Raw genomic sequence first — 27927 nt, 5'->3', positions numbered from 1 at the left:
CGCAGCGGGCACAGGGGGGGCCCCGCCGCCGCCTCCGCCGCTCCCCCCCCCCGCCCGGGACCGGCCTTTTCCTCGCCGAGATGTCCGGGACGGTGCTGCTGCTCTGCCTGGCCCTCGGGCCGGCTCTGCGCCCCTCCAGGTGAGCACCCCGCCGGCCGCGGTGCGCCCCGCTCCCTGCCTCAGTTTCCCCGTCGCGGAGATTTGGGGGGGGGGGTCTCCGGGCTCCGTGCCCCCGGCCGCTCCATCCTGCCCGCCCCCGAGGCTCTGCGCCTCGCCCGGGGGATGCTTTGCACTTCGGGTCCCCGCTTTGCGTGCCCAGAAGCGAGGGGACGCCCCGTTTCCAGCACCCCGTTTCCAGCACCCCGCCGCCTCCTCGCCGGCCCAATGCTGCCGGGGGCTGAGCCCCGTCTGGGGGCAGCCGGGACACGGCCGGGGGCGGCTCGGCACCGCGCACCGCCGGGGCATCCCCACGCGGAGCTGCGCTGGGTGGGAAGGAGCCCGTAGCCCCCCACTCGCGGCACCCCAGCCCTCGACACCCCAAAAGCCCACCCCAAAGCCCAGGCTCCTGCCCTGCTCCACAGGTTGGCCCCGGGGCGAGCGGCGGCGTGGGGCTGGCACATTACGGTGCTCGCACAGGGCCAGCGGCTCGGAGCGCTGTAATGCAACCGGTGATGAAGGGCCCCACGCACAAGGGTTTTTTTCAAGTTTCGGTGTTGTTTGTTTTTTTTTTTTTTTTATATATATTTTATTTTATTTATTTTTTTTAACAATTGCCAGCCCTGCTGGTGAGTTTAATGGCTGGATCGGGGAAAGAACATGTTGTCAGCAGATTGTTGCCCCCGGGGCTCCGGGGAAGAGGGATTTCACTGGCTGAAGCTAATTGACAGAATAAGCCGCCTTAAAGCCGATCAAATCCCATTACAAATGCAGGCAGGGGCAGGGAGCATGAATCCTGCTACTAACGGTCTGCTCTGCCAAGGCTTCCCCGAACTCGGGTGCGAGCAGCCCCGTCCCTACCACTGTCCTCCAGGGCACAGCCTCGCCAGCGTGGAGGCAGCGAGAGCTGCTCTGTGGCTCACACCCTGGTCCCCAGCCTCTCCATCATGCAGGATTTGGGGGATTGAGGGCAGCGAGGGGTTCATGGTGGTCCCGGCTCCTGTGCCCTGCTGTCCCTGCAGCACAGTGCCACCTGCACTGTGTTTTGATGGGGTGAGTTGTAAGCGGTAAAATCACCTGGAGGTGCCCTTAAGTTCTGGGTTCGCATGCCTTTGAGTGGGAAGCTTTGCCCCATAACCAGCCCAGGTTCCCTTCTGCCCTGTCCCTTGTGCCTGCTTCTTCACCGAGCTGCCAGGAGCAGCGTCTGTGTGTGTGGCGTGGGGGTGATGGAGCAGCAGAGGAAGCCTGGGGGAGAAAAAGGAGAAAAGGAGCGAGTTGTACCAGGGTCCTGTCCTGGATTCTCTGCCTTTTCCTGCGTGCAGGCTGCTCTGCACTTGGGTGGGTGCCTGGGCGAGGAGTGTGGTGCAGGTGCCACACCGAAGCAGTGTGTGCAAGCTCTTCTCCAGCATGTGCTGCAAGACCTGTCCCTGGTGCTGGGGTGGGCTGCACGCTCTGTGCTGGGTGACTCAGCACTCCCCAGACGATTTCCCCACCACAGAGGCTAATTCACCAGCGTTTCCCAGAGCTCTGCCTCGGCTGGGACCCAGGTACCCAGCTCAGAGCCCTGAAGGCAGGATCCTGCACAGCATCACACCACCAAAAAGCTGGGCTTGATGGATGGCTGGGGCTGTGCAGACTTGACCAACAGGGCTTCACTGAGCGAGCTGTGGAAGGAGAGGTACACTGACATGTGAAACAGGTAGAGTACTCTTTAGTGAGCACTCTGTCCCTAATTTTTCTGCCTGCTTCTAATTTAGATTAATTTGCCTGAGCATTCCTGTGTCTGCAAGCCCTCGGAGGCATTGGTATGGGTGACAAGGACACATTAGCATGCAGTAATTGGGATTGAGCACCGTGCTTTTCACCCAGGTGAAATGTCCTTGCTTTTTGTCGCTGCCTGTTCCTGTGGAGCAGGTGAGGCTTTGAGCTGTTTGCAGAGGGGCGGCACAGTCACAGCCCGAGGTCAGCATCTCCTCCCAGACCTTCCTGCCAGGAGGAGGCTGCCAGCAGGGACAACTTCTCTGGCCCTGCTTTTAATCTGCCCGTTGGTGTGCTCGAAGCCCTCAGTAAAACAGGTGCCTGCTCGAGTGAAACACAGTTCAGGAGGCAAGGCAAACAGTGATGTCTTGTAGAAAAGCCCAGGGCTGCCCAAGGAGGGTTGTCCAACCCCATCTGTGTACCTGGGCACATCCAAAAGGACACCTCTGTGCTACACTGCCTCAGCCAGAGGCAGTCCCCGGCCCTGCCCTGCGGTGCCCCAGCCCTCCCGTGCCTGCTCTCCTCCCAGCTGCATCCCAGCCCCGGGGCTGCGTGCAGCAGCAATGCAAGGTGTCTGTTTTGACATTTCCACAAGCAGAGGTGAGGAAACACTGCTCTGCCTCTCCTCCTGACTGCATGGAGACATATGGAAGCTGGCTTTCCCCTGTCACCTAGCCAGTCGCTTTGTGCAAGGGGACAGAGCCACCCAGACAGCAAGTGTTCACAGGGCATTGCTGTGGGTTTGCAGTGTGACGTTCCCAGATGCAGCTGGAGAGGCATGCACAGCCCTCTGTCCCTCACTTCTTTTCTCTGCAATAGCTCCTGGACTCTTCTCTTCCTGATTTGAACTGGGGAGGAGGCAGGGGACTGTGTAGGGTGGCACGAGAGTCGCTCCTGACCATCAAGAGTTGCTCTCTGTGTGTCTGTGCGTACACCCAGAAAAGCATATCTTCTCCAGCAAAAGCTGGCTTGCTTATGCTACAATGGCTTAGTGTGGTTTAGTAGCCCAGGATTAGCTGCATTAGCAAAAAAAAAAAAAAATAAAAAGCATATCTTTGGTAGTGTCACTGCATCTGTAATGGGGATGTGACTCCCTGAAAATGCTACTTCAAACCTCAGGGTGTTCAGCAGCAATGAGAAATTGAGGGAAATCCAGAAGGCTGAGGTCAGAGTAACCAGTGCATTTTTTTTTCAGTTCCAGGGGATATTTAGAGCTCTGCCACCGCCTTAGGGCTGCAGGAGCTGGATTTTGGTGGGACGGCAGGACAGGCAGAGTTCAGTGCTGGCAGGTAACATGCCCTGGGCTGGCTTCCAGTAGGGTCAAGCAACCATTAAAATGAGGTTTAGTTGTAATTGTTCCCACTCTTCTAGAGGCAGCGAGGAAAAGGAGCTAGGCTGGCTTTCCCCTGCTGGGCTGGGGGCAGAGACGTGTCCCTCCTGTTCCTGGAAGCCAGCTCTGGCCAGGTTTGGGGTGGGCACAGCAGTGGTCCCTGTGCCTCCTGCTGCCCCTGGGCACAACGGAGCTGTTGGCTCGGCTGCATCCTGAAGGCAGTGAGCCCGCACTGCCACTCGGATAGGGAAGTGCATCCTGACAGCCTTGCTTAAGACTCCTTAAGCCTCGTTAGGAAGTGCAGCACGCAATCAGAGGGGAAACAAGAGGCTGATGTACCAACACCTAACATGCAGCGGCAGGTGGGCAGCTGCGCGCAGCCCAGCCCTTGCCAGGAGCCGCGTCCCAGTGCCTGAAAGCTGGGGAGATGCAAAGAGTCTTAAAGTGGCTGTGAAAGCAACTTCCATCTGGGGGTTTAGAAGAGGAGCTTCTGATAAATTAACTGCAACGTGTCAATTTAATGCTCGCTTCCTCTCTCCCAGCGCCTTTGCCAGGCTCTGCCTCCCCTGGTGCCGAAGGGAGCCGTGCACCCGCGGTGCCTGCTCGGTGCTGCGAGGCTCCAGCTGGGACGTGGCAGCTCCCGCTGCCAGCCCCTTGCAGGCACTGCAGCAGGTGACATGTCGGCACAGCAGACGTTGAGGGGGGTGCCGGGTGCAGGATTGCTCGGCATCCTCTGCCCCATATGGCTGTGTCTTTCCAGGGACGATCCTGTGAATGAGCTGCCCAGATCGGCTGCAGGTGGTTGGAGTTTCCCCTGTGACCATGTGGACCTAATTTAATTAGGGGGTGTAGGAAAACTTCTTTAGGAAAACTGGAGGCACAAACGGCTTGGAGAGGGTGTGTTTAAAAGGCAGGGGGAGAAGCTGTTGCTCAGTACGCTGCATCCAAAGGAGGACGCAATTTTTCTGGCCTGGAACTGGACGATCAGAAAGGTGGAGCATCTTTAATTGGGAGCTGGCTGGGGTGGAAGCGTTGGTGAGCACAGGAATGGGTTGTGGCAGATCATAGCCCAAGGGCAGAGGAGTTTGCATAAGGCTTTAATTTCCCAGGATCTGTGCAGGGCAGATGGCTGGGTGCCTGGCAAGCCAGACGTGCCTGCTGTCTGCATGGTAGTTTTAGGACCCCTTTTCTCTGAAGTGCCTCTATTATAAATGCTTTGCTCCCCCAAAATGCTATTTGGTCACTGACGTGAATCCCGCTTCAGGTGCAGCAGCAGTGAGAGCAGCTGAGGTTTTGGAGCTAACAGGCAGCCCCCGTCTGGGGGCTGTGAAGTGAGCAAAGGTGCCAGGTAAGGTCTTAGAGCATCGCTGTGAGGAGATCCCTGAGCTCCTCACGCTCAGCTCCTCCTCCCCCCTTCAGGATCTCTGAAAGCCAGCTGTGCCCCCACTCCCACAGTGCACCGCAGAGATGTCACGGTGATGTCTCTCTCCTTTTGTCTCTCTGCTCCAGGTGTGAGAGCACAGAGGAGTATGATTATGATTACCTCAGCATCAATAAAACCTGGGTCCTCACCCCCAAGACACAGGAGACTGATGCCACGCAGATCCTCAACTCGCTGCTGAAGAACTATGACAACAAGCTGAGGCCTGACATTGGCAGTAAGTGTCCCCACTGATGGCCTGGCCAGGCTTTGTCCCACATTTTCCATACTTTTGTGGCTGCTGTAGGTGGTATTTTTGGTCAGGTGGAGCCCCTCTGCTCCCTGATGCTCACCTCCATCTCCCCTGGCCCTCCACCCTTCACTAGCCAGTGATCCTGGCCCTGAACTCATCCACATCTTTCTTATTTTCTTTGCAGTCAAGCCCACATTCATCGATGTGGATATCTACGTGAACAGCATCGGGCCGGTGTCTGTCATCCAGATGGTGAGTGGTGGCACCCCTGCTGCAGGGTCGGAGCGCGGGCTGTGGGGGCAGCTGGCCCGCCACTGGTGCCGTGTCCTGGTGGTGGCGTCACAAGGAAAGGTGGATTTATTTGCTTCCCTCGGGAAGAGGTGCAGCTGATAGCTGGAGCTAGGAAGGCTTGGTGGACGTCCCGGGTTAGGGGCAAGGTCCCTGAGTGCCCTTGGTGAGCTCAGTGACCCTCCATCCCCAAAGGCCTGGGGAGGAGATGCTCTGTGTCCTCCCCCAGCGACACCTCTGCCTGCTGGCTCTGTGCTGCCCAGGGAGTGCGCTGGGTGATGCTGTGATAATTGGGAGAGAGGGAGCAGTGGTTGCTGTGGCAATGGTCGGAAGGTGCAATATTTGGGTGTCCAGGCCAGCCCGTAGTGCTGGGAGGTGCAGGCAGGGTGCCTCAGGTGCAAGAGCTCTGCTTCTGCTCGTGCTACCCTAGACTGATGCCACCATGCCTGTGATGGCTTCTGCATGTAGCTCAGGCCCCTGCTGCACTGGGAGCACTGGAAATACCCAACAGAGGTGCTCTTTGCTCTGCAGAGCCTCCAGGCCATGACAGCAACTATTGTTTGCCTTTTTTTTTTCTTTTTTTACAGGAAACTTCCATTATTGTTTTCAGTGTGAAGTCATTTTTCATGTTTTCTAGCAGGAAACAAAGCTGACTTCTGTCAGCTTTGGCTCACAGGACAGTGGGGTAGGGAGGCTCTCTTTCCTAGCAAGATGGAGCAGAAAAAAAAACAGCCTCTGTTAAGCCAAAAAAAAAAAAAAAAAAAAAAAGAAAAAGTGAAAATCTGATAGGTATATCTTTGTTTATTTTACTTTCCCAAGTAGAAAATTTCCACTGAGCAAAGTTCTCTGGGGACGGAGGAATGGTGCTGTAGACGTAGTGCCACTTTTGCTCCAAAAAGCATTTGAAGCAGCCCTTGTTGTCTTTGTTCCTGGGGGCCTGGTCTCTGAGAGAAGACCCACAGCATGCGGGTGTAGCCCAGGCTGGGTGGGTGCCATCCCTGGTGCCCGCAGACACCTGCTTTGCACCGCCCAAGGATGTGCTGAGAAAACCAAGCCAAAGCACAGTGCACATCCTCATGCCTCCTCTTTCCTCATCTGTTTCCCTTCCCCTCTTCCACCCCTCCTGGAAACTCCGCTCCTCCTGGAGCTCCTCACGACTGCGCAGGGGGGCAGAGAGTGGCTTAGAAATCCCATCCTTGCATCTGGAGCTTATCCCTTCTCCTAAGCGGGGCTACCAGACACTGCTGCTATGCTGGTTTCCTAAGAAACAAAGCTTATGCCATGGTGATGCATATGTGAGAACGTATGTACATCCATCCCAGCCCTTCAGTGGTTTTTGATCCACCAGGCTAATACCAGTCGTATGTGGCAGCGGGGTTTTCAAGCATATTCAGTTTCTCCAGTATTTTGTGAAAACAGGTGGAGAGAGCAGCCATTCCCTCCGAGGACTCAACCCTTACTAGACACCAGAGAATCGCAGCAGAGTGCTGCTGCCCAGATTTACCCAATTTACCCAGCCGCAGCCTCCTCACCTGGGGAAGGTGTCAGTGCACCCAGCACGGCAAGGAGCTGCTGGGCAGGGCAGGAAACTGCTGGGCACGGGCACTGAGGGCTTGTGGGGTCCTGTGGTGCTGGTCACAACTGGCTGCAGTCATGGCAATGCACATTTCCATGGGAAGGGAACCCAAATTTGACTCGGAGCTATATCTCTCCAGAGCCCACGGTGAGATTTCTTTTAGGTGCGTTGCCTGAGCATCTGTGGTGCCTTCCCCAGGTACAGAGCCTTGGGAAAGCTGCAGGTCCATTGGAGGGCACGTGTCCCATTGATCTTTTTCAGGTCACACTTAGCCAGGCCATGTAAAAGTTTAAAAAAAAAAAAAAAAGTTCTCCATTTAAGAAATACAGCACCATGGCTGTGGCTACTAGTTTTGGTTAGTGTAGTCCAAAGCTGAATGCTGCGGGAGAGTCCTGATGCCCAGGTGAAGGAAGGCTCCAATCCAAGCAGTGTAGTTTAGATATTGGTGTCCTGCCATCTTCTGCTCACCCCTCAAACAGTTAACCACTCGCGGCTGCCTTCATGCTGGTGATGCTCTGTCAGTGCCTGGAAGCTGGTCCTGCGTAGCCACTGCTCAACCTCCCCATGATAAATCACGTCAGGATGCAAAACTGATTCCAGTCCTTAAAAATGAATAGGTGATTTGAAAATGTCCTGTGCCGGGTGTGGATTCTGCATCCCCATCATCAATCACTTGTCATAAATAACATTAACATTCAGGAGTCAGCAGAACACGGGCAGGTTTGGAGGGGGGAGAAACATAAAGTGATTTCCTGGTATCTCTTGTAGATGAGAACAGTAGTCTTGTTCCCCATTTAGGTAGCCAAGTAAATTTTACGTTCCCTCCTCCCTGTGTAAAGGACTTTCTGTGCCAGCCCTGGGGCGGTTATCAGATAGAAGGCACGGAGATGGTTAAATGGCAGGAGAGTGGTTTAGGAGCTTGTGGTCTATGGAGGGACAGGGCTTGGCTGAGCAGAGAGGATGGGCTGAAAGCAAAGGGCTGTAGAAAAGCTGATGTTTCCTCCAGGTTCCAGTCACCGCATGGGCTGGGGCTTGCAAAGGGGCATACACAGCTTTCCTGTGCCCTTGAACCCGCTGTGGTTGGGTGGCACTGGGGCACCGGGGGATACCTGGGGCAATGGGGAGCTGTACTTGTGCCCTTGGGGAAAGGAGGTGCGTGGCCACGAGCTCTTCCAGGGCTGCCTGCAGCCTCTGGGTGCCGGCCAGCAGCACCTCAAGCCAAATGAGTTATCCCCCACAGCGCCGCAGCTTTCCAAGCTGTGCCGCAGGTTTGGATGCCCAATTAGATTCCCATTAATGCAGGCAGGTTTTAGGTGTCCTTGGTGTATCGCTAAGCCTGGTACAAAAACCCACCGTGGTTCTCCGAGCGTGTTTGCGGGAAGAGGCGCCAGGGAGGGCTGCGGTAGCAGGGACCGAGGGAGGAGGCTCTGGGTTCAGATTTTTCACTGACTGGTTGTTTGCTGGAAGGATTTACTCCTGGTTTTGTTTTGTGATGGCATTATGGCCATGTCAAGGGCACCTAGAGTTCTTCCTCTGGGGATGACTTTCAGGAAATGACTGTAGAAACAGGGCAGTTGCCAAATGCTGGGGCTGTGTCTTTCAGTCCCAAGGACGTCCGTGAAGTGTCCGTGAGAGTCAGCAGGGGTGGGATTGAAGAAGTGCCTCTTTTCCTCGCTTGAGGATGGAGCAAGTCCTGCTCGGAGCTTCTCCCATTCCTCCCAGAGCCCTGACTGCAGTTGTCCTTTTCTTCCTTTCTTGCACAAATCCAAGTGTGAGGCTCAAGGACTGCAACACAGAGAAGCGTGGTGCCTCCTGGCCCATGCGAAGGGACACGTGCTTCTCAGCTAGGGACTGACCTTTGTCACTGCTTCGAGTGTCCAGGATCAGAGGTAGTTTCAGGACTAGAAACTCCTCTGTGGTATGTGTGGGGGTGTTAGAAGCAGAGGAGATGCCCTAGTGTGCCAAATCCTGTAGCCAGACTTGATGACAGCCCCTCTGCTGGGGTTGTGCACCACCTCAATCCCATTACTTGGTGATACCAAAGACAGAAAAGTCTGTGGCATTCACCAAGGGCCAGGTTCTGTTGCCCTGTGATTTCCACAGGGTTAGACTAAGCTCCTGTCCCCACTACTGCAACATACGACCTTCACAGCCCCCCCTCCGAGGGGGTGCCTGGAGCCCGAGGAGGGCGAGACGTCCAAGTGCACGTGTTGAACATCCCCCCCCTTCCTTCCCCAGGAAGGAGAAGCTGCGCACTGCTAAATTCATGCTGCTGAGCCTGGCTGCAGTAGTTACCATGCAACACGCTAACGAAATCGAGAACGAAGAACGTATTTTCCCGTGACTGAAGTATCGCAGGATAGATTTAATAGATGTGCATGTGTGGTGCAGTTGTGAAAACCCTGGGAAATAAGGGCGAGTAGGGGGCGAGGAAAGGGGGAATGTTTATTCGTTATCAGCTGATGAATAATTAATTTACAAACGTTGTCTTGTTAAAAATAAATTAAACCCTCGTTTGACACACTTTATAATTTAGAAGTATAAGCACAGCATGAATGAGGAGAACTCCCCACTGACTGCTTTCATGTAAATCCCGAGGAGCCGGTGAGGGGCAGCGCTGTGCGGGGGGCTGCTGCCACCGTGCCTCCCTGGGGACCTGGGGCTCTTTGTCGAGGTGCTCTCCATGCAGGGCTGCTTTAGCGGAGTGGGAAGGCTGGGGCTGTCCACACAACCCCTTCCAAGGACAGCTCCCTCCCCGCTTGGAGCTGCGGGTGGTTGAGAGGCTGGCTCGCGGCTCTTTGAGCAAAATCCCCGGCGGTGCCGCGTTATCGGAGCGTGCGGCACGTTGGCAGCTGCCTGTGAGCGGCTGAGCTGTCCCAGCAAAGATCTCCGAGGGGGGAGCTGGGCTCTGCAGGGCTAAGCCACCCTCGCTGAGAGCCCTTAGGCACTTAGCAGCAGCTCCACGCCAAAGCAGAGCCGCAACCCGAGGAGTGGCAGCCGGGCTTTGTTGGAAGGCAGCGAGGGTAGGAGCTGCTGTGGGAAGCCCCGGGTTACAGCCCTGCTGTCCCGCTGCAAGGCTTGGGTTAATATCTTCATTTCTTCTTAATAGATGGGGAAACCGAGACCGGTAATAATTGTCTGGCTCTGAGGAACACTTAAGTCTTGATTATACTTAGCTTCGGCTGCTTTGGAATAAGTAGGGAGGAAATGAAATGAAAATGGCTCACTTTTTAAGATGCTTGAATGTGTTGCTCTGGAGCACGAGATAAGCCTATAGGTAAAGGAAATTTGTTACCTCCCCCCTCCTTCCTCGATAATAATAGACTCCAGCAGTTGCACAGCACTTCTCAACTGAAAGGACTTAAACACGCTTCGCAATTCATCTGTTTGGGAGGCAATAGCCCAGAAGCACCCACGTCTGGGATGGATGGCAATGCCTGAAGCACGCAGCAGTGTTGTGCCGAGGGCTGTGCGCTCCCCTCAGCCTGCCCAGCACACAGCGAGGGCCGGGTGTCAGCATAAATCCCCCGGAGTCGCACGGGATGTGCACTCGTGTAATGAGCAAGGTCGGGTTTTGGTCCGTGATGAAGATGTATATCACGGAAATTTAAAGTGGTGGGAAATGGCTGTGAAGGGCCCCGGGGCTTTTTCTGGCCATTGGTTTCCACGCCTGAGTGATGGCCCCGCGCAGCTCCCAGCCAGAGCTGGAGGAACATTTATAGCAGCTCCACAAATACTCGTGCTTGGAGAGGGCTCGTCTCTCTTGACTCCTTGACATTTGGGAACGGTCACCTGAGCCCAATCCTGCATGCCCAGGTGTCAGGAGAAGGGACCATTCCCCATGTAGCTGCTCGTATTCACGTGGTGAGGCCAGGCATGCAGAGAAGGGCAGCATCCCTCCTGTAGCCAGCGTTTGGCATTGCCTTCAGAAAAAGAAAAAAACAAACAACCATGAGGCCAGTGAGGAATAGCACTGATCATGTATGACCTGTGGGACAAACCAAGAGCCACACAGCAGGTCTAATGAAATAAATGAGTTTCTCCCATCCTGAATGTACCCCAAGAGCTTCCACAAGTTTCAGGGTCTGCTCCCAAACCAGAGAAGAGCTGATTTATTCACTATGAATGATTCAACTGGCTCCATTTATTATCCAGAACATACATTAATCCCCTCCAGATATTTTCTGTGTGACATCCATGTTGGTATTTTATTTATAGGCTGTTTATTGTGCAGAAGACACAAGGAGTCTGTTATCAGGAAGATGAACAAAAAGCTATTTTTTTCCCCTCTAAAATTTGGAGCAAAATAAAATAAGAGAATGTGGACAGCTTGCTCCTGGGGGGAAAAGTGCTGTTCTTCAGAGGCGTTTCTGGAGAGCAAAGCCCCAAAGTTAATTAACATCTGTGCTCCCCAAGCAGGTGCTAAATGGGGATGGTGGCTGTTCTCAGCCAGGTTCCTTACACTGCAGCATCAGCCCTGGCAAAGAGGTGCCTCACACAGCCCCTCGCTCCAGTGGCCTCCGGACCTCGGGCAATGTGGGGTAACTCAACACATGTAATTAAGTGAGTGGCTTCTGTAAAGTCTTCCATGGATATGATTTCTGGCCTTCTGCTGGCAGCAATGGCTCATTTCCACATTTATTCAGTGCCAGCCTCTGGATGAAACTCCCATTTCTTCAGCCAGTCTTAATATAAGTTTTTTTTTGCCCGGAGCCCTCGCAGGCAGGGAAGGATGCTCGCTGCGGTCAGCCTGAGTGCTCACAGGCACGACCTGGGAGTGTTGTGATATGTGATTCCTCACCCTTTCCCCCAGAAAACCTTTCTAACTGAGGTTGTGACTGCAGCAGCTGCATCTGGGTCTTCTTTTCCAGAGGTCCCCACCAGCACTTTGGTTTATCTTCTTACTGTAGCCAGGGCAGGGGGCTGCAGGGACATCCCCTGTGCTGGCACCCGAGCTGCAGTGTGACCTGTTTCTCGGTTCAGTAGGAGCTTTGCCCTCTGCCAGAACATCAGAAGAGGCTTTGCCAGGCTGCACCGGCATGGGTGATGGCCCCCATGTCTGGGAGGTGGAAATGCCACCTGCATGTGCCTGGGGGACATGGGCTCAGGGCAGCCATGCAGCTGCAGCTCATGGAGGAGAGCACAGATGCAGCCATCATCATTGCAAACACATCAGTGTCAGCTGATGGAGTTGCTCTTCAGCATCTCAGCACCGAGACGTGTATTTGTGACCAGGCCAGGAAGGATGTGTTTGATTCTGGTACTGATCTGTGCTCTGAACCTCATTAAATTGATTCCTCCAAGTCAAAGGGAAAGTGCTACTGCGTCAAATCTGAAAGATATAGGCTCTGAGCTGTACCAATAGTTGTCAGTTGGTGGGCTGAATTATTTTTAAGGCGGGGTTGATTTATCTGAGCTGAAGGCTTTAGATCTCTGCACAGGAGAGCTCTGGGTATTTAAGGTGTAGGAGGTAAGAGCAAAGTCAGAGTGCTGCTGAGAGGCCAGGGTTTCTGGTAGGGGGTGCACAGCCACCATCTGGGGAGTATCACTTGCTTTCTTCCCCCAGTTGGGACACATGACCAAAGCTCCTCAGCATTTCTGAGGGAAAATGGGTTTATGGACAATCAAAACATTTACGTCATATCCTCAGATTGTTCTGATTTGATCTCCGTATATTGATAAATGGTGTCCTCTAACTAAAGCATCAAAATGAGTGTTTGAAAATAGAAGTTGACATGAACCAGGTAAGGGCAAAATATTAGTTTACTGAAGGGGAAAAAAAAAAAAAAAAAAAAAAGCTTCTAAATGAAATGATACGGTTGAGGTAATTCATTTTAGGTTTTGACGCTTTTAGTTTATTTTCAGCAAAACTTTTTTCAGTAGATGAAGCCGTCCTACCATCTCCCCTTAAAGGCTGGTGTGAAATCTGCCTGCAAGAAACGTGCAGGAGAGGCTGTTCCTCGGGATTCAGTGTCTGTGGGTGACCAGAGGCAACACGCATCAAGAACCTCTCTGTGCCTTGGTGCCAAACACTGAATATTGTGCCTGTTACATCCCATCTCCGTGCGCAGGAAGGGCCGTGATTCTGCGGTAGCTTGAAAAGAAGAACTGAGAAAGGACAAACTAAATGAAGCAGGGAGAAGGAGCTAAATCGAGGAACTGGCAGGGCCAGAAGAGAAAGCTGGCAAGCACAGCAAGGGGGCATGAGAGACAACATGAAACAGGTTTCCTTGAAAGAGTCAGTGGAGCAGAACACGCTGCCTCTTCATCCTGGGCCAGCAGAGAACAGCGTCAGGAGTGACGCTCTGTGCAGAGGGCACAACCCCTCCCGTTTTGTGAAAGCAGAACTTCCGCAGATATTTTTTTGATTTATTTATTTTTACCTGGAGGGTGAGAGGTAGGAAGGGATTTTTACAGGCCAACACTGTTTTTCCTCCTGGACAGCACAGGTGTTTCTGTACAAAGAACAGCATCCGAGGGACGTGGGCAGCAGGGGTGCACGGTGCTCTCCAAGACCCCTTTTGGTGAGAGGACAGTGCAGCATCAGGGTTTGGGACATGCACCTCTCTCTTGGGTGCCTGACATTGCCCACCCATCCTTACCCCCTCTGGTTTTGCACCCTACTGTGCCATGTCATGCAACTCCTGTGCTGGGAGAATGTTCCCAGCTCTGATCCACAAAGCCCTTACAGCTCCCTTTCCCTGCCACCCTTTCCTTCTGTCTTGGCCTCAAAGCACGGCTTCTGAAGGGATTTCTCATCACTAAGCCTGGAGTGGGAGGGACTGCTCTCTTTGCATGACAATTGGCATCCAGCTGAGATCATTAGGCATGTTTCAGTCCACAGAGAGAGCTGTCCCTGCTCTGGAGAGCCTGCAGCCTTACAAGATGAAGCAAAGTCCCATAAGAAGATAGGAAGGGGGTGGGAAACTGTGTGATGCTTGAATAGGACCATTATAATTTGTGCTGTTTCTGTTCGTGGTGGAGCATGGGCAGGGTGGAAATGCCTTCTTGCTGAGGCAGGGTGGTGAGCTACAGGCTGAGGGGGGCCTGGAGAGGAGGAAGGAGCAAGAAGAGTAGGATGGGGCATAAAGGGACAAGAGGGAAAACCCAAGAAGCCCTGGGAAGATGAAATAACAGCAATGGGAACTGGACAGCAGGTTTGGGCCACTAAGTCTCTGACCAGACAAGGGAAAGGTGCTGAGACCTTTACAGAGGTCTGTAGTGGACTTCTCCACCTCTATAAATTTTTAAGACAGGACACCCCGGAGGATTCATGGGACCTCCGCCCTTCCTTGGCTTGGGGAGGCAGCGCTGCAGCAGCTGCTCCCCCATCCTGGGCTGTACCAGGCAGCTGGTTGGGTGGTTCTTTTTTATCATGGTAGGTGGTATGAGGATAGGAGGTGCTGTTAAAGGAATTCCAGCTTCTGGGCTGAATTTTGCCAAGCTGTGCTGAAGGAGCAGCCTCGGGGAGTCGATAGCATGCAGTGAGGTTTCTCTTCTAGCCCTTTCAAAGGAAATGTTTTTGTCTTGTCAAACACCTCATCAGCATAAAGGACAAATAAACAGGAGCACTTGCTCAAAGTGCTAGGTATTCTCTTCCCATTATCCTGCCTGCTTCTGTCCTCACCTCTTCTCCCCCCACACCTGCTTTCTTCTCTGGCACACAGTTGCCTCAAGCAACCTCATCGTGGGGAACATTTCAGCATTTATCAGCAAGGTTTGATGGGCAGACAAGACTTTGGGTATGTGTGGCATTGCTTTGCAAGCAGCCCAGGCATTTTCTGGAGATCACAGTAACTGGACTGCGTCCTGGTGTGCATCAGGAGGTGTTCACACAGAACTTTCCACCCAGACCATGTTCTGTCCTGAGGGTGGTGGGAAAAAATTGAAAGGAGGCAGCTCCTTCCCTGTGGTGCTTTGCATAATACTTCACTGAAGTGTTCAGTATCTTCCCCTGTAATTAATTCTGCCCCATCTGCATACAGCATCCCGTGTCTGTGCCTCTGCCTTTTCAATAATAACCTCGTCAGGGACAGTGCAGACAGACCGTGCTTCTATAAACCCGAGTCTGGCTGATGTCATGTCTCGACTCAAGGACTTTCCTTGATCCTTTGGGTAATGACTGTTAATCAGATGCTAAAACGCACACGTCTAGGTCACACGCCCCTGGGGCTCACGGTGCCGGGCTCCGTGTGCCAGGCTGTGCTCCCACAAAAAGAGGAACAGGCACCACAGAGATCAGCAGCTGTCTTGGGGGTTTCACGTGAGGAGACAGCATTGCTGAAGGACAGTAAGTGGCGTTACAGGGGAACAGCTCAGGAGGAAGGGTTTGGGTGAAAGAAAAACTCTGGGGTTGTTGGCTGTTGGTACAAAAACCTGCTTTTCCTGGTTAGCACTCCAAAGCAGGATGGCCAGCAAGCAGCTAGCGTTCAAACATGCTCAGAGCACTCTGTGCCAGGGAAACGATTAATCTGCCAGCCCTGGATGCCCTACAGCACCACAGAATGTCAGAACCCCAGTTACGTGTTGTGGAGTTGGTACCTCTATGGTTCATCCTCACCTTCTTTGCTAGTTTTATGTGAAGGAAGCTTTAACAGGACAGGGAGCTGTGCCATGGAAAGGGTGTCTCAAAGTGTAGGTCTCTCTGTGTCGAGCAGTGACTGGGAATGCTGTCCCTGCCTGCACGTGTGTGGGAGCAGCACGAGCAGAGGTGTGGGGGGCCTGGCAGGCAGAAATCTCAGAGGGCAGCCCTTGGATGTGAGAGCCCGGTCCAGTTCCCATCTGCAGAGACTCCAAGGGTGAGCAAGCCATGGCCAGGGAGTATGCAGTCAGCAGCATAGCATGTGCAGCAAGTCCTGTTTGAAGGCTCCTGGCAAGAGCGCAGGACATGGTGATGTTTTTTTAACAGCAAGTTGGTATTATAAAAAGAACAGTGTCTCAACTGAGATTCCCTGGGCAGAGGCGAAAGACATTCAGACAAGGACAGCACTGCCGGTGTTGCTGCAGAAGTGAAACAGATGGGAAGTTCAGCGTGTCACCTTGAAAACACAGACCAGCAGAGCTCTGCTCCTTTTGTCCTTGTGAGCTCCCCCAGTCACCACGGCGTCACGGTCAGAAAGCTCTCCGGGGTGTCACTTGGAGGGAGGAGGATCTTGCAGGCATAATGGAACTTCGACTCTCATTCTTTTGCTCTTTGTGTTGGGAAGACAAAACTCAGCCTCCCTGCACGCTGAGGTTTGTACAGCCCTGTTGCCCCAGAGGCTGATTCCTTCCTTTCCAGCACACCCTGCATTGAGGAGCAGCACCTGTCCCAGAGCTGGGAAAGGGATGCTTTCTAGGGTGTCCTACATCTCTGGCGGGTCTGTGGCAGGACTGAGAGAAGCCTGACACTGCCTCTTGCTGAAGAGCTCAGTGGCAGGCATTACCTGTGCTGTTAGCACATGTACTTTGTGCTCACTGCCTTTTACCAGTGCTTGTGTGTGTCATGCCAGAAGCACGCGTCTGCCCACACCCTGCATGGACAAGAAGTTGTGCACCAGATTTGAAGAGTTTTCTGAAGTGAGGTTATTTTATTTAGTTCTCAGTGCGTGGAGAGTTTCTCTAGACCATTTGAGTGTTCCCTGTGACGTGGAGCTGGCTGCGGCGAGCAGCCCAGGTGCCGTTAGATCTGTTTGCAGGCAGGGAGGGATGCGTGGGATGTCGTGGAGAGGAAAACGCTCGCCTGCACAAGGCTGTGTGGGTGGGGAGCTGCTCAGTGTGGTTCGGCCCAAAAGAGAAGCTTCCTTGCTTGCCTTGAGCTGCTCAGGGACACCCACCAGCCCTTGAAGGAAATATATCCCATTCCTGGGTCTCCTCCAGTAACTCCTGAGATATCAGTGAACTGCAGCATCCCGAGGGGTTTACATGAAATAGTTGCTTTGTTTAGCAAGTGTTTTATCAAGTGACAGCACGGACCCACCAGGTTCACATCAGCCCACCGAAACACTCGCCGTGCTTCCCAGGCAAGCAGCCTGCTTTATTGCACTGCAACCAGGCATTTGCTTGGAGGTGCAGAGGGAACTGGGTGCCATGAACAGAGAAAAATATCAGAACAATAAAAGCTAGAATGAGACTGGCTAGGGTATTAATCTCTCATCCTGGCTGGTATTTAGGATTTTTTCAAGGTTCCTCTCAAGTAGAGGAAAATGAAAGAACCTGTTTCCAGATTTCTGTCTCCTCTATTTGGAGGTTTTCTTGTTGCTATTAAATGAAAGTACAGTAGAAAAAAAAAATCTTTAAATCCTTAACTTTATCCTTATTTAGGAAGACATCTTCATCTTGTGGCTTTCCTGTTCTCTTTGGCATTTCTCATAAAGTTGAGCTCTTAAAGAAAACAGAACATTAATCTCATAGATTAATACAGGGGGACTTTGTGGTGCCAATTTCTCTGCACCCCATTAATTGCACCCTTGAGGGGTGGCAGCTGGATCACACACACAAACTTCCTTTGAGCCATTTGCAAATTACACGACACAGGGATCTTCTGGCACTGTGCAGCTCTGTTTATTTGGTGTACGAGGTAACCTGAAAAAACAAAACACGGATTTCAGGTTGTGTCGTGCTAACCCTGTGAGTTGAAGCTCTTAGTCTGAAACTGGATGGCCTTAACTCACATCATCCCTGAACGCAGGGTGGGACTTGATCCCAAGTAGAACTGCTGGGAATGAAAATGTCAGGTTTTTCTCTTAAATGGCTTTTCACAATTAAATTCCATAGCTTTTCACTTAGACTTTTTTTTTTCTTTCCCAGATTAAATATTCCTGTATTTATGTGACACCCCCTTATGTCCCCAAATGCTCTTTTTCAGGACTGATTTTTTCCATTGAATGTTTTTGAAATTTTACCTTTTAGTTTTGAAACTGGGCTTCCATCAGCATCTGTGCCGTCCACATGAGGAAAACGAGAACTGATCAGTGATGTGCGGCAGTGCCAGGTGATGAGGGTGCCCAAGATCCAGCAGGGACATGCTGTAAGGCTGAGCTGGATCCAGGCCCGCACAACCAGCAATGCTGATGCTGCAGGGTGTTCCTTGGCTTCAGATAAACTCACGTGATAGTATTCAGGGTAGGCAGTCTTCAGTGTTTGCCTTACTGGCAATTTGTGTTATTTATGACTGAAGTTTGGTGTAAGATGGCATGCATGCCAACGTGTGCATGCTGCTACACACGTGATCCATATGGCACAGCCTAACTCCGAAAATGATCCCTCTTCTTTCTCTAGTTCCTTCTGTTGAAAGAACTAAAAAGCCCATGCTGTTACAGAGAAGTTAACAGCCTCCATGTGCCACACAGCAGATGGTATGGTAATGTTGGGGGCGTATTTTACAATAACCTTTTTCCACATGGGGAAATTGAGGCATAGAGAAGTGTCCTTCTGATGCCTGAGAATGAAGCAGTGCCAGAGAGAACTCGCAGGTGCAGGAGTTCAACAAACAGCACCTCTGTAAGTTTTAGGGCTGAGCTCATCCTGCCCTTGAGTCCCTAGGAGAGCAGCAGGTTGCTTTCTGGGTGCGTAGCTCTGTGGAGTGCATCTCACCGAAACAGTGTGCGAGATCTCTGAGGCAGGATCTGTGCAAAGGAAAAGCATCTCTCCAAACTGTTTTTGTTGCCCAGGGCTGGTGCTTTGGGCAGTTTGCAGCCAGCCATGTAAGTGATAGACTTCTGATAACACGGAGATAAAGTCAGAAGGTCCTCATACGACCGTAGAGTGCCCCCCTCAATAGCCAAGGTGTCCACAGAGGCCTCCTCAGAAGGAGGAGGAATATGGCAAGCACGTTATCTGTGGGTCAGAGATCTGGCCATCCAGGGAAGGCAATGAATTATGAATAATAATAGCTAGAAGGAATTACTGCCAAAAGCCAGGGCATGCATGTATAAATTTTGCCTCGGCTAATTCTGAATGAAAATCCATTTGTAAATACCAACATCTCCCAAAGGATTCCTCGCATAAAGGCAAGGCACCTACCTCAGCCAATAACTTCTTCCTCGTGTATAACTGTGCTTATAATAGCCACCAAAATTAGATCAAACGACAGGACAGTGACAATAACAGCTCAGATTTTACAGAGGAGCTGAATGACTTGTGTGCTGTGCTTTTTGCAAAGGCAGGCTATCAATGGCACAAGAGGAGCTCTTTAATGCTGATCCCTTCTGAAAGCCTGGGCTTGACAGCAAGTGCTAAAACCCTGGGATATCTGACCCTCAGCTCTCCCAGGACTTTAGCACTGGTTATCCTGGACCTGACTACTGAATTTCACAGCAGGGCCTCTGACCTGAGCAGCCAGCTCTGAATTGAGCTCTCACAGGTTGTTCCAGTTAAGAGGTGAAAATGATGGTGGCGTCTCACCTGGATTTATCGTTGCAGTTTTCGATGCTTTCTCCTACACCAGAGGTGTTCCTGAGGAGGAGTGATGTAAGCTTATGCTGGCTCAAGCAGGGTTTGCCCAGGTAGGGGAGAATATGTCAGGTGTTGTGTTATTTTGGCCCCCACAGCTGGCAAGAAAAAGAAAATGCCCATAAGCAGAATGAAGTCAGGTTTCACCTTCAATGTCATGCTCTTGGGCTCCTACTATGCGATCTTGTCCCTGCTGTTCCAGTGTTTCTTTGCCCACCTTTGGGCTCTATCTCACTGTTTCACATCTTAAGACATGCCTCCGTGTCCAAGTAGCACCCAGGACAACCCAGAGCACTCAAATGCAGGAGTGGGCTCTCCCCACCTCCTGTGTTTGGAGGGTGGATGTGCGCCTGGCTTTGAGGGCTGCCGTTATCCTAGCTCTGTGCCTCAGAAAGGGAGTGCTGTGCCTCCTCACGTCTGTTTTGAATCATTTGTGGAGACAATGCCGTCACTTTTATTATGCTTTAGCTTAATGTGCAGCATCTGTTCCTGTTTAGAGCTACATTAGGACCTCATCCCCATCACCTTGGCTCATCCCTATGTCTAACCAGGGTGAAGTATCAGCCTAGAGAGTGAATTGACCGCCTGATGGCAAATATTATTTTCTCATGATCTCATTTCTATGCAAGGGACGTTTTTGGTAGCAATCACTCATCACCGGTTGGCTGACAGTGGAACGAGGGCAAGGAAAATGAAGCAGGAGTCGTGCGCTGCCCTGCTCTGCCTCCCCCAAGCAGGACACGATGTCCAGGGGAGCATCCTAAGAGCACCACATCTATTTTAATGGCATGGTTTGAGAAAGCCAGCTCCGAACCAGCAGTGAGGGCAGCGGAGGGAGGACATGCTGCAGTCATAAAAATTCCGCGGAGATAAATCAATAGAGGGTCGAGGAGAGTGGGAGGGAGATGGCAAGTCAGGCTTTGTTCGTCTTTGCACACAGGAGAGAGGAAAATGATGCCTCTGTGGTCATGGCTGTTTAACAGGGGTGAAAGGGAGCAAAGTCCAAGTCAGAGAGGAGCTGGCAGAAGCAGGTGAAAACCTTCAGTATGGGCTGGTGGACCTGGATTTGGGGGTCTGCTTCAGACAGCCACTGAGTGCCAGACATGCTCCTGCACGGCACTAATTAGCACTTTCTCAGGCAGGCTGGAAAAGAGGGGAAGGAGCAAATTGACTCGCAGCGGCCGCAAGCAGCAGAACAGTGGGCTAATGATGTGGACCAGTGCCAGTCCAATCCAGACGGGAACTAGTGAGCCAGTGCTAGCTAGGTGAGCTCAGACACCCTGCCTCTCACCAAAACCAAAGGTTCTCAGTCTGGTGGAAACTCTCTTTTCTGCCTGCAAAATACTCAAGCAAATTTTGAACTGGTTGCACCAAAAAAAAAAGAGCTGGGTCCATAGCAGCTCCTCACCAGCTTTCTTTTCTAATCTTTAGCAAGGGGTATCTGCCCAGGATCCCTTAGTGCTTCAGATTTATATAAAAATGATTTACACTATAAACTCTGTAAGCCGTGACTCCAAACCGGTGGCCTGTGACTCCAAACCAGTGGCCTCCAGACCAGGGGACAAGGCTCTGCTTTGCCTGAATCCCTCTCAGAAATGTGTTTTTTTTCCTTCTCTTCCACAGGAATACACCATTGATATATTCTTTGCTCAGACATGGTACGACCGGCGTCTCCGTTTCAACAGCACCCTGAAGGCCCTCACACTGAACACCAACATGGTGAGCCGCATCTGGATCCCAGACACCTTTTTTAGGAACTCCAAGCGGGCTGATTCCCACTGGATAACCACTCCTAATCAGCTCCTCCGCATTTGGAATGATGGCAAAGTGCTCTACACGCTCAGGTAGGTGCAGCAGGCACCTCATCTGGCTGTGGAGGTGAGGAACCAGGGAGATGATCAAGGCAGAGGAGAGATCCAGCTGTCCTGGGGCAGAGTAGTGGAGATGCCTCCCAGGGCTGATGTTCTCATACATTTAGCACTGCTCACAGAATGGGCCTCCTCTTCCAAGACAAAGGGTCCCCCCCAAAAAAATCAAACTATTTTTCTGTATCGTACCAACAAAGAGGTCAAAAGTATTACAGGTTTCCCAAACCAAAATCCTTTAAATATTTGTGTTGGTCACTCCAGCTATTTTGGTTTGATGATAAACTTTTGGCTTTAGTTCCCATAATTTTCCACTCTTGTAAATGAATCTGAAAAGCTCACTAAACAAAAAGCCTTTTTGAATGTGAAAATTGGATGTTTTTCCTCACTTTGAAAATATCCAAACATATGCTTGGTTTTGCTGCTGTTTTGAAATGTTCCTGCAAACAGACTGATCTTCAACAAATTAGTGTCTCTCTTTCAAGGAAGCGAGAATCCCTTTGTCACATTATGGTGTTGAAATCAAACCACCTTCACCAGCACGAAATCTCAGCCTTCCTCTCCCTCTCTCTCCTTCTTTTCTCTCTCAGGCTGACGATCGAGGCTGAATGCCTGCTCCAGCTGCAGAATTTCCCAATGGACACTCACTCCTGCCCTTTGGTTTTCTCTAGTTGTGAGTATCCATATTTCAGAAATAGTTTTAGAAGGCAAGTAAAGAAATTTGAGTAGAGTAAAACTCTGGTCAGAGAAAACCAACTTCCCTTTTAGCTACGTTTTCACCTGATCTCTATGTCCCTCTTCCTAGGCCATTGCCCACCTTTCCCTGGAGCATCCCCACAGTCCTGGGCCAGCAGTTATTCAGGTGCAGATTCACAGACCTCTGAGTTTCTTCTTAATTAGGACGGACAGTTGGAGGTGTTTATTTCACTGACCTTCTGGTCACTCTGACCTCCTAAACGTGATATATCCCTTCAGCTGGCAGACCAACAACACAAGTGCTACATTGCATCATCACTCCTCTGCTCCCCAAGGGAACAGCTTGGCTTTCCAGACCAAGGGAGACACCACCCTCAGAGAGAAGCCCACTTGCTGTACCAAAGGCAATTAAAAGGAGGAGTGCTCACACACACACACACACCCTCAGTCCCCATTTGTACGTTCTCATCAGTAGACAGGGCTGCTGATGTTGGCGCATCTCCACTGGTAATTTTGCCTTTCTGCACCAAGAGATTCCTGCCTTCATGCGTTGGCTGGAAATCTGATTTAGTCACTGTGGCCCTGTTTTGGCCGCTCCCACTTCCCCTGCCACCAAAGCGATGTAGCTCACATGGCACTGAGGTGCTTCAGAGGGAGGCAGCATGCTGAGGAGATAACACCACCGCATCTCCTGCCACCCCTCATTCTTCGCTAATTAACAGTGCATGCCATCCATTCTTGATAATTAGAAGCACACTTTTAGTTAGCTGCCAAGCTTTGCTCCTTCCCTCCTCTGAGGAGCTTGCTTGTAGGTGTTGAGGTCCCTGCCTGACAGTAGGCTCATGTCTTTGCCAAGAAAGCCAAAGCCAAGCTCCAGCCCACAGGAGTCAGGTCTCTTTCCCCATGGAGCAAACCCAGGGTGCATTACCTCTTCTTCACCTTACAAAGATCAGCTCCCAGGGTGAGAGGTGCAGAGACTGTTGGAGCAGACCCAGCCATGCTTCTTCTCATGTTGGCAGCTTTGTATTCTTGGTGTGCTCATGCCTGGGAAGGAAGGGTAGCCATGAGGACTGGCAGCCCCTTGCTGCCTCAAGATGCTGAAACCCTAAAAGATCTCAGGCTGGGAGAGTTCGAGTCTACTTCCCACCATTGCAGTCCTTAAAAAGGCTCAGTTTCTAGCATTGCTTTAATCTTAGGAGTAACCTAGGACTCAAACTGGCCCCCAAAGGGAGCTGCAGTCCCTGCTCCCATTGCATGTGTGGATGCCTAAGGTAATCTGACCAAAGAAACACCTGCCTGAAAACTTAATGTTAGCAAAACATCTGGAATGAGATGCAAGTGCTTGTGTAATCAGGGTTTGACTCGAACTTTGAACTTCTATGGTTGGACTCGAAGATCTTAGACGTCTTTTCCAACCTACGTGATTCTATTCTATGATTCTATAATGCACTCGGTGTCCTTGCCCCTTTTCCCAGACGGCTACCCAAGGGAGGAGATTGTCTATCGCTGGCGGCGCTATTCCATTGAGGTCTCTGACCAGCGCACCTGGAGGCTCTACCAGTTTGACTTCACGGGGCTGAGGAACACCTCGGAAGTTCTCCGGACTGGGGCAGGTGAGGCAAAGGGAGACAGCCCACAGAAACAGCACTGTGTCGGAGACCTCGCGGGATGCAGAGGAGTCACCAGACAGCTCCGTGGGTGGGAAGAGAGGTCACAAGAGCACAGTTAGAGGAACATGGGAATGAAAAGACGGACCTTTGCTAGGAGGAGCAGAAGTAATGGAGATGAAAGGTGAGGGGAAGCTGAAGCAAGTGTAGGTCGGAACTACAGACGTCTGTGAACTGTAGGGTGACAATGCTGATGTGAATGAATCCCAATCAAAGGGTCAGAATGGAGAGGTGATGGAGTTCAGGTCCCCTCTAGCTGGAGTATGGGCATGCTATGTAGATCCCTGGGTGCCTGTAACTGGAACATGGATGGAGAAATCAGAACTTGCAGGTCTTAATCCTGTCTCAGTCTTTCCTTATGTAAAGTGGTGTGGAGCTGATAAACCCCTGAATTTTAATTTAAGAGCCAGAAACACTGTTGTGTGGGTTAAGAAATGAGGGGATGGGGGCTCTTCAGCTCCTCCTCACAGTAGCTCACATCCCCTTTCCTTCCCACAGACAACTGAGGAAAGCCTCTTTGGGTTCCTTCAGGTGGGCTCGTATTTTGGCTTACATTTTTCAGCCTGCTGAAGGAGCAACTTCAAGCAGTGTTTCTCCCATCCAGAGAATGTTGCTATTGCCAACACTGGCAGCCAGCCTTTAACTTGGGCAGCACAAACTGAGAATAGGAGTGGTGCAGTGAAAGTGTCTTGAATGCATTAGTGTTTGTCTGATGTTTGTAATTCTCTTTCTTGGTAATTGCTTGCAAGCTCCATCTTAACTCCAGAGCTGTCGGGTTGCTTTCTTTCAATACACACTATGAGCCTCTGAAAAAGAGGAAGAACCTCAGCTGTAAGTTGCCAAATGAGCAATTAGGATGTGTAGCACCATATGTCTTTTCCAAGGGTAGAACCAGAGTCAGTGGAAGTGATTGAAGGACGTCTCCTTTGTCGCGGCTCAGGTAGTTAGTTGACAAGTCAGGCCATGTAGTCTGCTACAGCTAAATAGCTTTCTATAAAAAAGAAGCCCTTGCAGCGATCAGCTGAGGTTGAGTACTCTCTTCAATTTCTTCCCTGAAACTTTCCCAGACGGTGTGCTGTTCAGTGTGCTTGGATACACGGCAAGGCCAGTACAAATGCAGCCTTGTGGCCACTTAACCAGACAGTTAGGCAAGCACAAAATTAGTTCTTAAACTGGTCACAAAGCCAGAAAGTCAGGCAGGCACAGAGCCAGCCTGCCAGACAGGTGGCTACAGAAACACTGCAAATTCTGAAGTGTTCTTATTCCTGTGTTTTAGGAAGCCACGTGGTATGATTCCAATGTCTCTGTCACTTTTTCCTAGGGGAGTACATGGTGATGACAGTTTCTTTTGACCTAAGTAGACGTATGGGTTATTTTGCCATTCAGACCTATATTCCCTGCATCCTGACTGTTGTTCTCTCCTGGGTTTCCTTCTGGATCAAGAGAGACTCTACACCAGCCAGGACATCTCTGGGTAAGAGGCAGACTTTTGCATGCTGACTGCTGCAAGGCTAGCAGACTGACAGTGTTGGAGTACGGAAACTCCTAAAACACTTGAGCATTATTCAGCTTAATAAAGGGTACCGCTCCTGCATCTTTCTGTTTGTAGCAATGTCCTCTAATTATATATTAAATAATGACTTCCATTTCTCGATCTGAGACCTGAGCACAGCCTTTTCCAAGCTGACAACGTGGTGTTCTCATGCTCCAAAAGGGAGAGGGAAGGAGTGTGCTGTGGCATTGCAATGCTGGCCCCTGACACATGCATGTGTTCTGTGTCTCCTTGTGACTTCCCAAGGGCTCAGTAGGTCCAGTGACATGAAGGTTGTAGGGTAATGAGCAAAGCTGCTCTGCCATATCCACAGAGTCCCAAGCTCTGGCATGAGCTGCAAGCCTGGTAGGAAGATCTACCTATTGCTTAAATCTGCTCTGCAATCTGCTCTTTGAGGTAGAATAAAGCTTATGTTGATTGAATCCTGCTCTGATAGGAGCTAGAGAGGGCTTTACAAATCTTTAAAGCGCTTTGGCTGTATCTGAATTTTGCAGCAAGCTCTGCTTCCCAGCGCTGCCCTTCCCACCAGCCCTGCTGACTTTCCCTTTAATTGGAGGTTGTATTCCCATCCCGCCTGCAGGCTTCTGCAGGGAGGGAGAGGGGCTGTCAGCATCAGGCAGGGCTATTCAGAGTCCATCCATTCTGACCAGCCCTCCGCACCTCCCCATCAAAACCAATTCATTTTGTGTCCATGAATAGGGCAGGAGAGGATCTGGGGTGTTGTTTCCAATGGAGGTGAAGGTATGTCATGGTCCTTGGCTGGAGAAGGAACGAACAGCAAGAGGCAAAAAGACACCACTGTGGTGCCCGTCTCAAAACTCAGAGGCAGGCTCCCCCAGAAGGCAGGCCCTCTCAGTGGGAAGTGACCTCCGCACATCAAGAGTAATGTATTCTCTCAGCAGCCCCTGTTGTACTTTATACAAATGATCCCCAGCACATTTGAAGCCCGTCAGCCTGCATTAGGGAGACATAAACCGGACCAGTTCCATTGGCATTTCAAATGTATGGGAAGTCACAGTGCAGCTGCTAATGCAAATACCTCAGGAAAATACAGAAAGCTTTTGCTGTGCTCCGACACAGAGCCATTGGGGTGAGCACAGAAGTGGGTGGCAGATGGATTTAGAGGAGTGCTAGAGTGCAGGAAGAGTTACTGCTGCTCCTCCACATCCTAAAAACAGTGGAGCCTGGTCAGAGGTCACTGCAGGACCACAGTCTGGCTAAGCAGAGCAAAAAAAAAAAAGGGACAAGATAACCAGAAGCATTTCTCTCCCCCAGGAGAAGGGAAACAGAGGTGTCCTGGGGACTGGGTGCATGCAGAAGACAGAAGTGCTCTTCTTCATTACCCAAACCAGCTCGTTTTTCCCCTTAGGTATTACCACTGTGCTAACGATGACCACTCTGAGCACCATCTCCCGCAAGCACCTTCCCCGTGTTTCCTACATCACAGCCATGGACCTCTTTGTCTCTGTGTGCTTCATCTTCGTCTTCGCAGCTCTCATGGAGTACGCTACACTCAACTACTTGGTGGGAAACAAGAAACCACTGGAGCACAACAGCAGGAAAGCCAGGCTGGTAGGTTGAAGGGGCTAGCAGAGGTGCTTATTGTTACAATCCCAAGCCATTTAGCAATATCTCTCCTGAGCCTGTGCTGGAAACTGATGAAGTTGTTTGGTGCGTGGGCTCTGTTGTGTTCATAGAGTCCTCAGACCAATCTGTGTGCGGGGTCAGAGCCCCTGAAAGTGAGACACAACAACAACAAAAAGCAACACCAAAACAACACTGAGGCTCCCAAAAAACAAGGAGGTACCCCAAGCAGGTGAGAGCAACCAGAAGACATCTGCACTGTGTGCTCTGCCTTCAGAGATAGCTGAGATCAGAGGAATGAAGGAGGAGGCTAGCACAGCTGAAAACAAACAGCCCCTTTGCTGACTATCAGTGGCAGAGCTGGGGAATCAGAGCAAGTAGCTCTTTGCTGTCTAAAGCCATGCCCTAGGATGCCAGGAAGGAAACTCCTGTTCATGCAGGGAGCTGCCAAGTCTTCACAGCATGCCAAGGTGGTTATCTGCAACCAGGTGCGGAGATGGGGGGTGATCAGTCACCTCCCTCCATTGAACTGTGCCTATGTTATGAACTGACTAATTGCGAGTTGGATAAATTTGGGTGTCTAAAATGTGATCTCTTGCCTTTTTCTTTAACCCACTTATCTGTCTTCATTACAGCCACCTGCTGGCGCACAGGTGATGCCATCCTTCACTGCCATCAACATCAACAACATCATGCACTGGCCCCCAGAGATAGAGGATGATGAAGATGAAGACCCTGGCTCCCCGTGCCTGGAAGGGAAGGAATGTGAGAGGTTCTTCTGCTGCATTGAGGACTGTCAGACAGGGATGTGGCGGGAGGGGAGGGTCCGCATCCATATCTCCCGCCTGGACTCCTATTCCCGTGTCTTCTTCCCCACCGCCTTCCTGCTATTCAACATTGTCTACTGGATTGCATATCTCTATCTCTAGCTGTCCTTTCTTCTCAGCTGGGATGGACTGGAAGCCAGAAGACAGGCTTTTCAAGGAGCATAGAGATCAGTGTCTCTTCCATGTAGTCGATTGTCATTCTGAACAATCCAACCTGGTGAATTCCTTCATCCTGCTCTCTCATCTCTTCTGAGAAGAACCAGATGGCTTTTTTTTTTTAGCCCCCGATTATATCTTTTTAGATAATCTTCCCTTCCCCAAAACCCTCTCTCCAGCACCACCAGCATTTTACTCCTTGTAAGATTGCCCAGAAAGTTCTATTCCCCAAAACAGTAGGGATTTTGTCAAGAACTAAATCCTTAATGTTTAATTTTTTCATCCACTCCCACTGCAAAAATTAATGGGAAATGATTATAAATGGAGTTTTCTGCATAGCTAAGTCTGCAAAGGAAATAAAGCAGAT

The 27927-nt window shown here is 51.2% G+C and overlaps 1 protein-coding gene across 1 annotated transcript; it reads left to right on the top strand.

Annotated features, from left to right (window-relative positions):
- Positions 1-33: 33 nt before the first annotated feature.
- LOC309882959 (gamma-aminobutyric acid receptor subunit gamma-4) lies at positions 34-27648 on the top strand. The gene is made up of 9 exons (XM_082770510.1): positions 34-139; positions 4754-4902; positions 5102-5169; positions 20837-21057; positions 21669-21751; positions 23250-23387; positions 24763-24915; positions 26363-26565; positions 27213-27648. The coding sequence occupies exons 1-9, from the start codon at positions 81-83 to the stop codon at positions 27504-27506; spliced, it is 1368 nt and encodes a 455-aa protein (XP_082626636.1). The 5' UTR covers positions 34-80; the 3' UTR covers positions 27507-27648.
- Positions 27649-27927: the final 279 nt, after the last annotated feature.

The sequence above is a fragment of the Aythya marila genome, assembly GCF_965140915.1.
Source record: "Aythya marila genome assembly, chromosome: 13".
NCBI classification, from domain to species: Eukaryota; Metazoa; Chordata; class Aves; order Anseriformes; family Anatidae; genus Aythya; species Aythya marila.
Note: the sequence above shows the minus strand (reverse complement) of the source record. Positions and strands in the feature narration are given on the sequence as shown.

Excerpts from the sequence above, each read along its gene's own strand:
- LOC309882959 (XM_082770510.1), top strand. The coding sequence starts at position 81 with ATGTCCGGGACGGTGCTGCTGCTCTGCCTGGCCCTCGGGCCGGCTCTG. Across the intron at positions 140-4,753 it reads CCGGCTCTGCGCCCCTCCAG|GTGTGAGAGCACAGAGGAGT; the intron begins GTGAGCACCCCG and ends TCTCTGCTCCAG. Across the intron at positions 23,388-24,762 it reads AGTTCTCCGGACTGGGGCAG|GGGAGTACATGGTGATGACA; the intron begins GTGAGGCAAAGG and ends ACTTTTTCCTAG.